The sequence below is a fragment of the Vigna unguiculata genome, chromosome 2, assembly GCF_004118075.2.
Source record: "Vigna unguiculata cultivar IT97K-499-35 chromosome 2, ASM411807v1, whole genome shotgun sequence".
In the NCBI taxonomy this organism is placed as follows: domain Eukaryota; kingdom Viridiplantae; phylum Streptophyta; class Magnoliopsida; order Fabales; family Fabaceae; genus Vigna; species Vigna unguiculata.
Window position 1 is genome coordinate 6,949,223 of NC_040280.1, and position 18,357 is coordinate 6,967,579.

Below are 18,357 nucleotides of genomic sequence, written 5' to 3' on the forward strand. Positions count from 1 at the left end.
TTGGTGTCACCCAGCCCCCTAGGCTACCTCCCTTGGCAGCTAGGGCTACTCTGACTCTTCAATTCCATGCCAAAATAAAATTAGGCAAAAAGAAAGTTTAATTTCGTTCCCAACAAGGTTTGAACACATAACCCCTCAATTGCAAAGCCAATACACAACCAATTCAACCAATTCATATTTCATGATAATTTGTATAATTTTAGGATTACATTATCACTAACCACATTCAAATTTATCATTAAAATAATGCACAAATTAAAATACATACAATTGGCATACATAGGACTTAAACCCAAATCCTCACACACAACCAAGTACTCTTAACCACTTGAGCTAATACTTTTCCATGTCATAACAATCCGCATTAAATGCCTTAAAGGCTCCTACTACCCGCATTTATTAAATAATTATCTATTTAATTATTTAAATTTCTCGGGTCTTACATTAACTTCTGTCGTATTATATATATATGATATTACTATGTAGAACTTTAGTCTGCTTGTTTGAATAGGATTGATATTTGTTTGAATTTAAATTAAGAAGAACTCCAAGAACTATCAAACATATACAACTACTAGTCATTAAAGAAAAGAAGTACTTAAAGAGAAAAGGTGTTTAAGAGTTCTTAACGTGGATCTAACTGTTCAGTTATGTCCATTATACAAACACAAACACTCTCACACATAGAAGGATGTGAAGCTAAAGGAAAAAGTGAAAGAAAAAAAAAAGGAACCCATATGATACTAGGTTACCTATAGATATAACACAAAAATGGCTTCTTAGAAGATAATATAAACTACTCTAGCACTCTCCTTCAAGCTGGAGCATACAAATTATATTTTCAAGTTTGATTATCATAATTGTTTATCATTTGCTGAGTTTCACAAAACTTCAGTTCTTGGAGAAATTGTTTTATCTGCATCAGTTCACAAGTCAGTAATGCCATTACCCTATATTCAATTCATCTCATGACTCATGATGGTTCTAGCTCCAGTAAAGCTAATCCAGCAAAGAAAGATAAGAAGAATAAAGCCCCAATGAAAGTTAATGAGAGTAGGATCAAGAACGACCAAAAATGCTTCTTTTGCAAGAAGGTAGTCACTTCAAGAAGGATTTTCTGAAAAGAAAATCTTGATTTGAAAAGAAATGTACATTTTAAGTTTCAATAATTTTTGAAACAAATATTATTGAAGTACCTAATAATACTTGGTGGTTGTATTCTGGAGCTATCACTCATGTTTATAATATTATGTCTGGATTCCTTATAATTCAGCTCATAAAAGGAACTGGAAAGTATTTATATATGGGGAACAAAATGATGATGCGAATAGAAGGAGTAGGGACTTATAGATTGATTCTAAACACTCGTTATTGTCTTAATCTTGAAAAGTGTCTATATGTTTCTGGTTATGTTAGAAATTTGATTTATGTTGCAAAGTTGCATTATTTAGGCATTAATTTCAAGATTGAAAATGGTGTTTTCCATTTGTATACGCATACATACTATTATGATTCTAGTACTTTATGTGATGGTTTATACCGTTTGAATCTTCATGATAATTTTACTGATTCCCTTTTTAATGTTGAACATGTTTCTAATAGTAACTGTAATGTACAAAATGAAAATTTTGCTTTCTTATGGCATTAAAGATTAGGTCACATATCTAAAGAAAGGTTGATGAGGTTGGTGAAAAATGAAATCTTACCTCAATTGGATTTTGGTGACTTGATGTATGTGTGGATTGTATTAAAGGTAAACAAACAAAACACATAGCAAATAATTCTACCACAAGAAATAATAAACTCCTAAATTAATACACACTAATATTTGTGGTATGTTTAACATTCCATCTTGGAATGGTGAAAAGTATTTTATTTCTTTTATTGATGACTTCTCACATTATTGTTATATATATCTACTACACAAAAAGCCTCAATCAATGGATGTCCTTGATGTATTCATAAAGGAGGTTGAAAGGTAGATAGATAGAAAAGTAAAGGTAGTGAGGTCTGATGGAGGTGATGTGGTAAAATTGATGAGATTGGACAATGTTCAGGTTCATTTGCAAAGTTTCTTGAAAGTTAGGGTATTTTTGTACAATATACAATTTTTAGTACACTACAACAAAATGGTGTAGCATAAAGGAGGAATCGTACTCTCATGGATATGGTTAAGAGTATGTTGAGTCATAACAATGTTCCCAAAACTTAATGGATGTATTTATTAAAGACTATTGTTTATCTTCTTAACAAGGTTCCTAGTAAAGCAATTCCTAAGACTACTTTTGAACTGTGGACTGGAAGGAAACCTAATCTAAGACATCTTCATGTTTAGGGATGTTCGACAGAAGTAAGGATGTATAATCCACATGAAAAGAAGCTTGATGCAAGGACTATTACTGGTTACTTCATCGGCTATCCTCAAAAGTGAAAAGGATACATGTTTTATTATCCTAACCATAATACAAGAATAGTTGAGTCTGGTAATGGTAGGTTCATTGAGAATGGTTAATTCAGTGGGAGTGATAAATCACGTATAGTGGTCAATCAAGAGACTAATAGTAATGTTTCTACACCTGTCTTTTCTCAATTTGTTATCCCTTTTGTAGTATCACAATCACCCAACATGCAGAGACAACAAGTTGCTGTTCCAATACCACAAGATAAACATAATGATAATGAACCAATTTACAATGTGTAAGTTACTAACCACAAGAAGAAATGCTAAGAAGGGTTGTAAGGAAAAAGAAACCAACTATTTCAAGTGACTATGTGGTTTACTCTATTGAACATGAATATGACTTAAGCATTGATGAATACAAAATCTCATTTAAACAAGTCATGGAAAGTGATAATTCTAAAAAGTGGTCAATGCAATGAAAGAAGAGTTAAAACCAATGGATGACACTCAAGTTTGGGATTTAGTAAAATTGCCTAAAGGTTCTAAACAAATGGGTTGTAAATGGGTCTTTAAGACCAAATGTGACCCAGAAGGCAATATTTGCAAATATAAGGTCAGACTTGTTGCCAAAAGTTTTACTAAAAAAGATGACTTGATTACAAAGAGATTTTGTTTCCTGTTTCTAAGAAATACTCTTAGAGAATTATTTTGGCTGTGATGGCTCATTATGACTTAGAGCTTCACCAAATGGATGTAAAGACTGATTTTTTTAAACAGTGACTTAAAGGAAGAAGTATATATGTATCAACCTGAAGGGTTCATTTCCTCAGGAAAGGAAAATAGGGTGTGTAAATTAAAGAAATCTATATGGACTAAACTAAGCTTCTAGACAATGGTATAATAAGTTCAATGATACTATTATGTCATATGGTTTTCTAAAAAACATTGGTGACTGATGTAATTCTAGTCTTATATGTTGATCACATTTTACTTACTACTAACAGTTTGTTACATGAGGTAAAGAAGTTTCTCTTTAGTCACTTCGAAATGAAAGATATAAATGAAGCATCTTATGTGATAGGAATAGAAATATTTCGTGATAGATCACAATGACTATCAAGTTTGTCTCAAAATGCATATATTAATAAAGTGTTACAGAAATTCATAATGGATTAATACTTTGTTGGAATAGTTTTAATTCAGAAAGTGGATAAGTTTATTCAAATGGAATTTCCTAAGAATGATTTGAAATGAAAGGTCATGGAGTCAATTCCTTATGAACCAATGGTTGAAAGTTTGATGTATGCTCAAACTTGTACTCAACCATATTGTTAGCATAAGTGACCTTGGTTCACAGATTTGATGAAGCAAAGTGCATGAGATTATAAGAAGTTGATGAAGAATTGATGAAGATGCATTGATGATCAAGTTTCTTATTTGCTAAATCTGGAAATGAAGTGAAAATCATGAAGTTTATATGTTGTTTATATGTTGTATTATACTTGTAGACTATATGACATAGGTTAGATGTCCTTTTAGTCTTGGTATGCCCTTTTCAATTTGTTAAAAAGGTCTTTAATAGGTTAAAAGGCTTGTTGCATATAGTTTTGGTATGAATGTATTCAATTAGTTCAATTGTTATTCAATCGACTCGACTGATTCCACTTAAGTCAAGTGAAATCAACAAATTGTATAGACAAATCAACTTGTTGAATTCACTTACAAATAAGATATATAAGTTAGTTTTCAGATAAATGGGGTATGATTTTGAGTTTTTGAGCGTGAAAAACAATCATACACTTTTGGAAAACTCTCTCTCTGAATCACATAGTTGTAGCTGTAGATTGAAGATCTTAGTTGATCTTGGAGACATTTTTGCTTGGTTGAAGCTTGCAGAACACATGTTTGGTTAGCTACGGAAAGCCTCCATCAATTTTTGTTGTTCTTGTGTCTTTGTAGTGTTGCTAGTGTGATTCCAGGACTGTAAATGAGATTCTTATAGTGTTGGGGATAAGATTTTTGTGGGATTCAAAAATCTTAGTGTTTGTGATTTATTCAAAAATGCAATCTTGTGTGATTTTGTAAAACTTTTAGTAATCTAGATGTAACTCTGTGATTGAGTGAACCAATATAAAAATAAGTGTGTGATCTTCTCTCTCATCTTGCTCATCACTTAAATCTCAAGAAAACCAAGCAAATCAATCTTTGTTAGTTGTGCACATGTTTTTACATTGCCTGGTAGTGTAATCAAGTTATATATATTGATTAGGATGTATATTGATTAAGAAAGCATGTTGTTTGAGTGAGTTTCCTACATTTTGCATTTCTACATAATTTCCCAAAATTTTAGCCGATTGTTTTCATATTATAATTTGTTGATTCATAGTGTAAGAACAGATTAACCTGTTAACTTTTATTTTAATAAGTTGAAAGTATATTGTTCAGCAACTTTCGTTTTCTGATTACGTGGTCAATCTGATTCAAGGAAAATGGTTTTTAAGATTTCAAAAAAAAATTATAAAACCAATTCAACCCCTCTTCTTTGCTAAACCAACAATTTCATTACTTACCCATATATCAATTTTTTTGTAAAAATGTTAGGTCGATATCAAAGTAATTCTAATATGAAAGAAAGTTCTTAGGTACTTACAAGGCACCAAGAATTATAAGTTCACCTATAGAAAGTTAGATCTTGGTTACTCCAATGTAGATTATGTTAGATGTCTGGATTCAAGAAAGTCCACATTTGGATGTGTTTATATATTGGTTGGAAGAGTAATTTTTTGAAAAAGTACAAAACAATATGTTAATTTTACTTCTACTATGAGGGTTGAATTTGTAGCATGCTTTGAGGCTATTGTTCATGTTTCGTGGTTGCTAAATCTTGTCTCAATGCTTAACAATATTGCTAGGCCTTTAAGGATTTATTATGACAGTGTTGTAGTTATTTTCTTTCCAAAGAATGATTAGTACTCAAAAGGTGCAAAATATATAAATTTAAAGTATTTATCAATTAAAGAGGAAGTACAAAAGAAAAGAACATCAATTAAGCATATTGGTACAAACTTAATTATAACATCTGTTAACTACAGATTTACCACCCAAAATATTCATAGCTCATGTCGAAAGAATAAATATAATGGATAAATTCTTGTTAATGATGAAATTTTATATATTATGATTGTAATGCTTGTATTGTTTTACCTTTATAATTTCTATTATAGATTTTATGTTTATTTTGTCATTCATGTTACTTGGTAACATTATTATTTTATTTAGTGAAATGACATAATATTTATCTGAAAGAAGATTAAAAATATATTACAATTTCAATAAAATTAAATTAAATGATTTGTGATACATAAAAATATCAACACCCAATTTGGTCATGATAAATAAACAATTGTTTTAAAAAATATATATTAAATATATTAAATAAAGAGGTAAAGATAAAATTGTTAATAAAATGGGATTTTTGTTTTTAATATTAAAAAATGTATTATAAAATTAGAGAAATGATCAAAATAAGAAATAAATTATTATTAAGTAAAAAATGTTTTTTCATTAATTAATTAATTAAATTAAAAGTTAAAAAAAAAAAACCCAGTTTTGGTAGGGACGCTTGATAACCACCGTAGCCTTTTCATCACAGGGAGGTTTTTCTTTTCTCATACGGTTTTGATCTTATCCCCCACATTTTTTCTCGCTTGGTCATCATAATCACCGAGCATTCCCTGCACTGGTACACTCCAATCTTCATTATCAACCAATCACATCCTCCATCTTCCTCCACACCCAAACCACTCTCCATCCTTTCCATTTCATTCCCCTTCACCATTACAACATCTAGGATTATTTTAATCCATCATCTTCAACCCACTCCCACATGGGTATCACTCATCTCCACAATATCAAATTTCTACTGAATTCAGAATCATAATACACAGCAGAGCAAAAAGGCAAACAACACAGCCATTCAAATCCGATACTCAAACTTCATCACAGGAAGCAAAAAATCACTTTTCAGAGAGCAAGAACTCACAAAATTCATCACAGGAAGCACAGAATCACTTTTCAGAGAGTAAGAACAAAACCATAAACTGAAGTTGCAACAGAGGTACATTACTGATTTTTTTTTTTCCAATGTTTATACATTTTGAATTGAACGACCAGTGCCCATTGTTTCTATAATTTGTTAGATACACAAGATAATAAAAATAATAAATATATTAAAATACAAACAAAAATTAGAGAAAAAGAAAACTGGTTCAGGTTGTTTGAGCCTGTTTCAATTTCTTATAAAAAAATAGCCAAACAAAATATAGTTTACTACAAAACATTTACAATTTCTATAAAAAATAGTTATTTACCAAAATTTACTCATCCAAAGATAACAATTTCAGCTTGTTCTGCATAGAAGCTCAGAAGTGACCTAAAAGAACAGCTTCTCAGTAACCATTGTCATCATGTTGGCCTTTCAACTCATTCCTATCAGCCGGCGTGCCAAATCAGCATGCAATGCATGGCCACCCTGCATCAAACATACATCAATCGCATTAAAAATTATTCACAACACAGATCTCGAGCATAATTCAAATCACTAATAGCATACTTTGTTTTGCACATAATCAACAAAAAACACTTATAAATATTTCAACGTCATCGATTGTGAAAGTGAGAGTAAAACAGATAAATGAGAAGAAGAATATTTAAGATATGGAAGAGAGAACCAAAGGCACGCGCCTTGTAAGCTATGATGTGTGCTACTGGAAGTCCTTGATTCCCAGATTGAGCAACCATCGAGAGATCACCAATGAGGTCTAAGATCTTGTGACGACATGGTTCATCACTGAAATGCAGAGGTGGATTCAACCAACCTTTATTGCCACTGCAAAAAATAAGGGTACCAATTATAAATGAATAACACAGAAGCTAAGAAGCACAATTGGCAACATGGAAATCATCCATGCATAACTTTCTCATGTGTTCCCGGATCTCATTGAACTATCGAACACAATTTGCACCTTTGTACTAACGTAATTTAATACGGCCAGAATATAACTGAATCGAAGTTTTATGTGTAGCCCAGCCTATTCTACATATGCAACAGTATTAACTTCATCTTAAAGCAACGTCTTTAAGGTTACACATACATAGTTGACTACAACAACCATTTCTGGGATTTCCATTAAAATATTCATGTTGTTTCAAACTACTCTTAAAATAATGCTGCGTGAACTTATCTGCTATAGTAAAATAGGCTATCAAATTAATTCACTATCTAGCATTTTTTTTTATCAGCATGTAGCTGAGCTTCGATCAGTTATAATGCATGCTTGAAGCAAAGTATATACCTGCATACAATGGCATTCTCTAGAGAACCTCCTTTGATAAGTCCAGCATTGCGCATAGGCTCAATCTGCAAGAAATTTTAATCAAGGGTATCCAATGTTAGTTATTAAAGAATGGCATACTAGTCAAACATATATACCTGCATACAATGGCATACTATCAAACATATACAACTACTAGTCATTAAAGAAAATAAGTACTTAAAGAGAAAAGGTGTTTAAGAGTTCTTAACGTGGATCTAACTGTTTAGTTATGTCCATTATACAAACACAAACACCCTCACACATATAAGGAACTTGAAAGGAATAATTTGGAAGAAAGATGATTTTACTGTATTGTTAATTCACTAAAAACAGTACATCAACTTCTCTATTTATAGAGATCTCAAACCTTAAAGTAATAATTACAAGAGATCTCTAGAATCTTCTAAGAGCTTCTAATAACTTCTAATAACTTCTAATAATACATTTAATATACTACCAACAGCTTTTAATATTGCATTTAATATTCAACTAATAACACTCCTCCTCAAGCTGGTGAATGAATATCTATCATTCTCAGCTTGCATGTGAGATTATGAAATCGCTCAGTGGGAAGACCTTTCGTGAACAGATCTGCTAACTGAAGTCCAGATGGGATGTAGTAAGTAGTGATAAGACCACTATCCAGTTTCTCTTTAATAAAGTGTCGATCTATCTCTATGTATTTAGTCCTATCATGCTGAACTGGGTTGTGAGCAATGCTAATGACTGACTTATTATCACAATAAAGGATCATAGGTTCTTCACATGCCACTTTAAGATCATTTAGGATAATTCTCATCCATAGCAATTCACACACCCCTTGTGCCATAGCTCGGAATTCAGCTTCTACACTAGACCTTGCAACAACATTTTGTTTCTTACTTTTCCAAGTCACCAAATTTCCACCCAAGAACATGCAGTATCCTGAAGTGGATTTTCTATCTATGATAGACCCTTCATAATCCGCATCAGTATACACTTCCATTATTAATTTTTCATTTCTCTTAAACAATAATCCCCTTCCTGGACTTTTCTTCAAATATTGAAAGATCTTGTTTACAACCTGTAAATGTCTCTCCCTTGGATCATGCATGAATTGACTTACAACACTCACAACATAGACTATGTCTAGTCTAGTGTGAGCTAAGTAGATGAGCTTCCCAACTAGTCTTTGATATTGGCCTTTATTTATTGTAGAACTGGCTTCACTCCCAATTCTATGGCTTTGTTCTATAGGAACTCCAGTAGTCTTGCAATTAATCATACATGTTTCTTTGAGAAGATCAATAACATACTTTCGTTGGAAAATAAATATGCCTTTCTTTGAGTAAGCTACTTCTATCCCAAGAAAGTACTTCAATTTTCCTAGATCCTTCATTTCAAATTGGGCAGCAAGCTTTTCTTTCAAGATTTGTTTCTCATGTTCATCATCTCCTGCAACAATCATATCATCAACATAGACCAAGAGTAGTGTAAGTTTACCTTCTTGGGAATGTTTGATGAATAGGGTATGGTCACCTTGACTCTGTCAATACCCCATGGAGATCATAACCTGTGTGAGTCTACCAAACCAAGCACGAGGGGACTGCTTAAGCCCATACAAAGCTTTCTTCAACATGCACACTTTATTCCCACCTTTACTAGATTCAAAACCTGGAGGAATTTCCATGTATATTTCTGCCTCTAAATTTCCATGCAGGAAAGCATTTTTTACATCAAATTGTTGCAATTCCCAACCAAAATAAGTTGCCAATGAGAGAATGATTCTAACTGTATTCATCTTTGCCACCGGAGCAAATGTTTCCTCATAATCAACACCATAAGTCTGAGTATATCCTTTGGCAACTAACCTTGCTTTGTAACAGTCTAATGTGCCATCTGATTTATACTTTAGACTAAAAACCCATTTGCATCCCACTGACTTTTTATCTAGTGGCCTATCAACAATTTCCCATGTTTGGTTCTTTTCTAAGGCACTCATCTCTTCATTCATGGCTTGAATCCAATTCTCATCTTTCAATGCTTCTTGAACTGATGTAGGGAATCTAATTGCATCAATGGCAAAGAGAAAACTTTGGTGTTGCATAGAAAGGTGTTTAGTGGTCACAAAATGGGAGATAGGATACTTGGTACAAGACCGAGTTCCTTTTCTCAAAGCAATGGGCAAGTCATCAAGGTCAGTTTCACAATTACTATTCAAAGACTTTTCCAAAGGTTCAAAGGTATCAATAGAAGGACTACTTACCCTCGGTTCAAACGATTGAAGTTGTTCTTGGATAGAGTTAGGTTGTCTTTGTCGCCTTTGGTATTGTATACGGAAAAAACTCTCTGGACGACTAGAGTCTGTAGATGACCCTGACTCTGTATTGTTCGGAGCAATTTTAGAGACATCCATAGAAGATGTTTCTGGAGAAGTATTAGGAGAACCAAGAGTATTATCAGAATGAGATAGTTTCTCTATGGAAGGTACAAAAGATGACTCAAGAGATTCAAAAGACCCAACTTCAAAAGAACTCTCCCCTTGAAGTTGAGGACGCATGTAAAGATTTAGTTTCATCAAAAGTAACATCCATGGAGGTAAAAAACTTTCGACTTGGAGGATGGTAACACCGATATCCCTTTTTATTAGATGCATAACCAATGAAGATGCATTTAATAGCTCTAGGATCTAACTTTCCACGGAATTGACAATGAATATGGACAAACACAACACATCCAAACACTTGACTATGAAGACTAGAAAGAAAAGGAACAGATGGATAGAAGGAAGATATGGACTCAATGGGACTCAAACCATCTAGAACCCGAGAGGGTAATCGGTTGATAAGATAGGCAGTAGTAAGGACAGCCTCTCCCCAATAAGATTTAGGTACATTTGGAAAAGAAGTGTCCGTGTTACCTCAAGAAGATGTCTATTTTTTCTCTCAGCAACGCCATTTTGTTGTGGTGTGTCCACACATGTGAATTCATGAACACCATTCTCGGAAAAGAATTTAGACATGTCACGGTTTATATATTCCCTTCCATTACCAAAACACAAATGTTTAATTGACTTTCCAAATTGTGTTTTTATCATATGAAAGAATCTAACAAATAAGTTAAAAACTTCAGATTTTTCTTTCATAAGAAAAATCCATGTAACTCGGGTACAATCATCAATAAAAGTGACAAACCATTTAGCACCAGATATACTAGAGCTTGATGCAGGCCCCCAAACATCAGAATGAACCAAATCAAAAGGATTAACACTCTTTGTATTACTAGAAGGATATGTAGCACGATGGTGCTTTGCAATTTGACATACATCACATTTGAATGACTCAACGGACTCTTTGGTGAACAAGGAAGGGAACATAGACTTTAAAACAAAAAATGACGGATGTCCTAGACGACGGTGGAGAAGCCAAATTTGAGAAGACTCAAAAGAAGTGCAAGACTGGAGACAAGAGGTAGTTGTTTGCCTACCAATACTACTCTTAGTTTCCAAGTTGTTAAAGCAATACAACCCTCCCTATTCCTTAACAACTCCAATCAACTTCCCCGTGGCAAGATCTTGAAAAGTACAATGAGTGGAAAGAAGGTTATGGAACAATTTAGGTCATGAGTAAGTTTTCGAATAGAAATAAGGTTATTAGATAGTTTTGGAACATAAAGGACATCTTTAAGACTAAGGGATGGCAAAAGAGAAACATTTCCACGTCCATGTATTGGGATATGGGTCCCATTGGCAATAGTAATGTGGTTATTAGAAAGAGTAACAAATGACGTTAAAAGAGATGAATGAGGGGTCATATGGTTTGTTGCACCAGAGTCAAAAACCCAAGAGTCCTTACATAAAGTTCTAGAAACATTAAAAGAAGAATTAGAGTTCTTACCAGTCATGGTTAGAGAGCAAGTACCAGAAGGTGGCTTACTTATTGACTCCAGAGTTTTTAGACGTTCAATCTCAGCATGTAGTGTAGGCATTCCTTCCTTAGTTGAAGAGGAAGATGGTGTCTTGTCAAGATTTTCAGAATCTAAAGAGGCCTAATAAGCTTTCCTTGAGGGTTGTCCTTTTAATTCTGCTAGACGATTGAGAGCTTTCTCCTTTCCATGTAGCTTGAAGCAAGTGTCCTTGGTGTGACCAGATTTCTTACAATGAGAGCACCAACGCTCTTCCTTACCTTTTAAGCTAAGTTTAATATTTGCAAGATTTGAATTCCCATGTTTGGAAGTCTTTCCAGAAAACATAGCAGCACCTTCGGTGGAGGTCTCATTCATCATGACCATTCGACGAGCCTCCTCACCTTGGACAATGAAGAAGACTTCAGAAAGAGAGGGAAGTCTTTCCTTCCCAAGAATTTGAGCCCTAACATGGTCATATTCAGGATTCAATCCTGATAAGAACTTAAATATTCGAGATCGTTCAACAAACTAAGCAAGAGTGATAGCATTTTTGCTATTCTCAAGCTTCAAGTTTTGATACTGGTCCAACTCAATCCACAAAAACTTCAACTTTCCATAATATTCTGAAACAGAGAGAGTTCCTTGCCTGGCACCAAAGATCTTGCTTTCTAACTCATAGCACGTAGAGATGTCCTGTCGCATAGAATAGGTAGTTGCAAGGTCCTCCCAAATTTCGCGGGCACTAGAGTAGAACATATAATTTTTACTTATTTCTGTAGTCATGGATCCCAAATTTCGTGGGCACTAGAGCAGTGATGCAGACAACAACAGTAATGATGCAACAGAGGATGCAGCAGCGACAACAACAACAGTGATGCAGTAGCAACAATGACAAAACCACAACTTGGGACACTTCAGGCAACCCAATAATAAAAGAAATGGCTGCACTTCGGACAGCACTAATGAGAACCGTAACTAAGACGGAAAAGAAGAAATGCAGATGCAAGGCTCCCTAGATCGGGAGCTCTGATACCAACTTGAAAGGAATAATTTGAAAGAAAGAGGATTTTACTGTATTGTTAATTCACTAAAAACAGTACATCAATTTCTCTATTTATAGAGATCTCAAACCTTAAAGTAATAATTACAAGAGATCTCTAGAATCTTCTAAGAGCTTCTAATAACTTCTAATAACTTCTAATAATACATTTAATATACTACCAACAGCTTTTACTATTGCATTTAATATTCAACTAACAACAAAGGATGTGAAGCTTAAGGAAAAAGTGAAAGAAAAAAAGGAACCCATAGGATACTAGGTTACCTATAGATATAACACAAAAATGGCATTTTAGAAGATAATATAAACTACTCTAGCACTCTCCTTCAAGCTGGAGCATACAATTTATATTTCCCAAGCTTTGATTATCACAATTGTTTATCATTTGCTGAGTTTCACAAAACTTCAGTTCTTGGACAAATTGTTTTATCTACACCAGTTCACAAGTCAGTAATGCCATTACCCTATATTCAACTTCAACACTCGATCAAGCAACAGCATTTTGTTCTTGCTTTTCCCAACTAAATCAGCATCACAACATTCAAATATTTAGGTACTTCCTTTATCTTCATATAGTAGACTTTGTCCCGGACCCCTTTTGAGGTACCTAAGAATGTGAAGAACAACATTCCAACGATCAATGCAAGGAGCCTACATAAATTGGCTCACCACACTAGTAGCAAAAGATAGGTAAGGCCAATTAATAGTAAGAAAAACAAGTTTCTCCACAAGTCTTTTGTATCTCTCTGGATTTGAGAGGGTCACACTTTATTCAGCTATTTATTTTTTATTTGGTTCCGTAGGACTATCCACATGTTTACGATCAAACAGTCATGTTTCTATCGACATATCCAACACATACTTCCTTTGAAAAATCAAAACACTTTCATTTGATTGAGGTACTTCCATGCCTAGGAAGTATTTCAGACTCCTAAGATCTTTGGTTTGAAAGTGTTTGCAAAAATGTAGCTTCAGCTGAGTTATTTTTGATAGCATCATTTCCTTTAATAACTATATCACCAACATACACAATTAGATAAACACATTTTCCAAGAGATGTATGCGGTAAAAGAGCAAATGATTGCATTTCAACCCAAAGATTTGAACAATATGACTATGATTTCCTAACCAAGTAGTGGAAATTGCTTGAGACCATAGAAGGACCATTTCAATTTACAAACCAATCCTAACTCCTTCTAAGCAACAAAACTAGGAGATTGCTCCATGTAGATGTCCTCCTCCAAATCGCCATGAAAATAAGCATTCTTAACAAGAGGCCAATGGCAAAGAGCTACCACAGCAAAGAAGAGATGTATAGGCATAGGCTACAAGAGAAAATTATCACTGTGATACAAACCATATATCTTAACATAACATTGGTCACCAACCGAGCTTTAAGGCAATCAACCTCACCATTTGCCCCATCTTTAATGGCATACAAATATCTACAACCAACTTTATTCTGCCAAGGTAGCTAAGGAACTAAGTCCCATGCGTTATGTTTAAGAGCCTATATTTCAACAATCCTGACTTGTTGCCATCCAGAATGATCGAGTGCTTCAATCACACTTTTGGAATGGTAAAAGGAGAGATAGGAAATAAATGAGAAATAGGAAGGGGATAACCAATGATTGTTTAGAAAATTGTAAATAAGATGAAGATTACAAGTAGAACAAGTGCCTTTTCAGAGAAAACAGGTCAACCAAAATCTTCATTATTGTATTGAGTGGCAATGGCAAAGGACTCGATGAAAAGGACTCACCAAGTAATATGGGACCGATCACTCGTAGCCAATGTTGGTAATTGATAATAGACAACAATGAGTTTTTAGGGTGAAATAGGGGAGGAACCTAGAGGGTTGTCAAGAGTAGAGTAAGCCAAGGATTCAACTACTTGAATGGGTAAGACTAGTTGGATAGAGAGTTGACTTTGTGACAGAAAGAAGAGAAGAAAAATATTTCTTCAAAAAAGGTAACATTTGCAGACATGCGGTACTTTCTTGTTTTAGGAGAACGATACCCTTTTTGGAGAGAAGAATATCCTAAGAAGATACGTTTCATGGCTCTAGCGGATAGTTTGTCCAAATCTGGATATAAGTTGTGCACAAATACACACGCAATCAAAGACACAAGGAGCAACATGAAATAGAGGTTCATTTGGAATCAGAATGGAATTAGGAACTTTATTTACCAAGGGACGAAGAAGGCATTCTCAGTTTCCATAGTGGATTTGGTTTGACCCCCACTTTTATATTTTCCTTTCTTTCATTAATAATACTAGGAATGATGCATATGATTGTACATATTTTAGTGCTAACTTAGTTAGGATTATGGCATGTTTAATGATTGGAATAGCATTCTTATCTTTACTTTTAAAAGATGAACAGGCTTGAGGTAAGCAATAAAAAACCAACATAACTTTTGAAATCTAAAAGGTATGGATCCGATTCAATTATAATCATAATAAGAAAAGTTTAGAAGAGACCAACCAAAAATAAACTGTCTAAGTGGATTTACTGAAAATTCAGCTTTTGATCGAACATGTTGGTGTCATTTGGTTATAGTTGATGCCAGTTATGTGGATTAATCATGGTTGTTCAATATCCAGTTCAACTTAATATCAAATGTTCAAGTTCCACGTACAAGTAACATCTTACACCTCAAGCAGGTTGTCCACTATATATATGGTAGTAGAAAGAAGCCAACATGTTAATAACTATATTATAAATGGAAGAACTGCAGAACTAACCTCCTCATAAATGCAGAAGGTTCTTGACAGAGCTATCTGTGTGGAATAAACCAAATTATCCAATGGGGAAGTAGAAAACCACTGGCAGCCAATAGCAGGTGCCTGCAAAAGGAAGGTGTGTTTGTCCATTATTCAATGCCAAACCTACCAATATTTGGGAACAAGATACATGCAATTACTTTAATTTTTTGTGGATATACAATTGACAGCACATAAAGCACACAGCCACAATCTCGGTAAACTCATTGAAAAGTATTTGTTGGAGAAGAATATGGAGGTAAAATGAACCAAAGAGTTAAAATCAATTCATACACCCCTACCTTTGGAAAAGTTAGATGAGAGAGATTCTTAAAAGTAGAGGTGGATAAACTGATTTAACTTATAGGAGAGAAATCTCTAAATGGCATGCCAAGAAATTTTGTATGATCTCAACCCAATGTATCGTTATCCTATATTTACCTGCGGAAAGTTGATGCCATAAGTTATTTGAACCGCTGTAGAAGGAAATGCAGCGACAAAAGAATCATTACTCCAAGCACACACGGGTTCATTCACATGTGGTGCCATTTTCTCAACACTATTGCCATCAAGATCAGTGGCCACCGCTAAACCAACTTCTTCCACTGCTTCCACCCATTCCCTTGCTGACCCATCAAATATAGGAATCTGTATGAGAAACCACTGAAACTAATAATTTTGTAATACAAACTATTCATTACAATACAAGAAATCAGTAAACAGGAACGGAAGGGAGTAAAGAAAATTAATTCACAAATATTTTGCACGAAATACTAGAACAATTTTATGATGAAGCAGAGCAAAGGAGAATATTAAAGAAACCTAAAATGAGTTAATCCATTAGTGTCATACTCACCTTGAAATATTTCATTAATATTTATTTTGGGGATTAATTTGTCTTTTGAATGTAGAAAGAAACGTTTAATGAGTTAATTTTACTAGTGAGCCTCAAACCGACACCTATCCCTCCCTCTGATTCACTTTTTCTAGTGAGCCAACTTTATATCTTTTTTGGATTCATTTGAACGATTCTTTAATAAATAACGAACTTAACAGGCTATTCATCTTCTTTCCATGAACCAAACAATGCTTCAACAACGTTACCTCAGCGTCGTTCTCTTTATCATCAAAACCCTCAATCTCAATCCTGCAGTTATCAACACCCAAAGCCTCCAAAGCCGAAAGCAAATGCTCCACGGTTCGAATTCGGAACCCGTCCTTGCTCAGAGTGGTGCACAGCGGCGAGACCTGAGCGAACTCGACGGCGGCGGGAATTGAACGGCAACGAAATTCGAAGTACCTGCCTCGGGAAGCGAGCTCCGGCCACATCCTCACCGACCAAACCCTCCCCGAATGCAAACCCACGCCGTTCCTCTCCACGCATCCCGCTAGGGTTTGCTGAAGCCGCCCCGTCTGCAAAAGCGCGTCGAAGAGGTTAGTGTAAGCGTACCAGACAGTGCATACGTATAGATGAAGAACAAAGAGAGACAGAAAAATTAACACGAACAGGTTTCCATGACACAAGTTTTGTTGACCTGAGTGCGTTGGAGACTAACATTTCAAACTGTCACCGATAACTCCCAATTTGTCTTCACGTTGCCAGAGAACTGGTTTAACTAATTTGAGGCCTGTCTGCTGACGTTGTTTTTCGTTTTTTGTTATATTTATAGTAAGATGATTATTATATTATTTTATTTTAATGAATAATATAAAATAGATATATTATTTAAATGAAGAATTTTAAATATAAAATAATTATTAATTAATCAATTTAATTTTTTGTAATATATTATCTATTTTATTTATACAATATATGTATGTCTAGTTAATTATATAAACATGTCTCTATTAAAACAAATGCACTTTTGAAGAGATTCATAATATAAAAGTTAAGTTAATTAATGAATGAGTTTTATGTTAAGTATATGTTAAAATATTTAATTTTAAATAGATTTGTGAATAGTAAATTCTATAATAATTAAAATTGTGGAATAAAAGGTTAAAGGAAATTATTATTATATTTTGAGTATAACATTCAAAATAAAAAATAATGGTTATATTTAGTAATGTAGTAGGTTAGTTAAAGTTTTTCCACTAAATTAGTGTATACAGACGAAATGTAGTTACATCAAATCATTATAATATTGTTTTATATCTCTTTACTTTGTAACCAACAAATTAATGTAATAATTATTATAAGTAATCAACTATCATATCTTAGTAGAAGAAATTTATATGTATAATTTGAAATAGTGATTTTGAGAAATTTATTAACTAATATGTTTATATGTATTCCATATACATGTGGTTGAGATAAGTATTTGTCATAATAATATTTTTATTCAATAAAATGGTCGTGGAAATAGAGATGAATTTAGTTATTTGGTGTAGAAAGGGTGTAAACAGAAATTAGCAAGGTGCACTCCTGAAAGTCCATTTGTGTTTCTATATTTGTGGTATAGGTTGGGTGAAGTTCGATGGCTAGCATTTAATGCTTATCAGTTAGTTACATCGTTATGCGGTCGTTGATGAAAGAGGAAGACTATGCACTATATATGAGGACAATTTGGTGTTCCAGTATATGTAGTTGTAACCAAAAATAAGTTTTGAGCTCCGAGCTCCGTTTCCGTTAGAATCGGAGTCAATTAACATTGTATAAATATTTGCTTCGGTTTCATGTACAACTTTTACAATATATGTACATTGATAATGTTTATTTTTATCTTTTTGTGTGTTTATTGTTATGAATAAATCAATTCTTTTCGAACTTTTATTGTGTTATATCTTCAAGTTTAGTGTATTTTGTATTATTTTGTTTTTTAGTTGTTTTATGTTTGTTTTGTCTCTAATCTATTTTCTAAGTGTCTTAA

General features: G+C 33.6%; 1 protein-coding gene across 2 annotated transcripts; it reads right to left on the bottom strand.

The window, feature by feature from the left end:
• Nucleotides 1–6,502: 6,502 nt before the first annotated feature.
• On the bottom strand, nucleotides 6,503–17,120 carry LOC114171733 (probable UDP-3-O-acyl-N-acetylglucosamine deacetylase 2, mitochondrial). 2 transcript variants are annotated; one of them, XM_028056608.1, is made up of 7 exons: nucleotides 16,995–17,120; nucleotides 16,592–16,900; nucleotides 15,929–16,135; nucleotides 15,470–15,571; nucleotides 7,756–7,820; nucleotides 7,145–7,289; nucleotides 6,503–6,932 (listed from the first exon to the last, which is right to left on the bottom strand). In XM_028056608.1, the coding sequence occupies exons 1-7, from the start codon at nucleotides 17,043–17,045 to the stop codon at nucleotides 6,879–6,881; spliced, it is 933 nt and encodes a 310-aa protein (XP_027912409.1). In that variant the 5' UTR covers nucleotides 17,046–17,120; the 3' UTR covers nucleotides 6,503–6,878. The 2 variants fall into 2 exon arrangements, with proteins under 2 accessions (XP_027912409.1, XP_027912411.1); XM_028056610.1 differs by having other exon boundaries at nucleotides 17,023–17,114.
• Between the last annotated feature and the right edge of the window lie 1,237 nt (nucleotides 17,121–18,357).

Coding starts and splice junctions, on each gene's coding strand:
- LOC114171733 (XM_028056608.1), bottom strand. CDS start 17,045: ATGTTAGTCTCCAACGCACTCAGGTCAACAAAACTTGTGTCATGGAAA. Junction 7,821..15,469: donor CCTTCTGCATTTATGAGGAG/GTTAGTTCTGCA, acceptor AATTTCTTGCAG/ATTGAGCCTATGCGCAATGC. Junction 6,933..7,144: donor CACACATCATAGCTTACAAG/GCGCGTGCCTTT, acceptor TGTTTGATGCAG/GGTGGCCATGCATTGCATGC.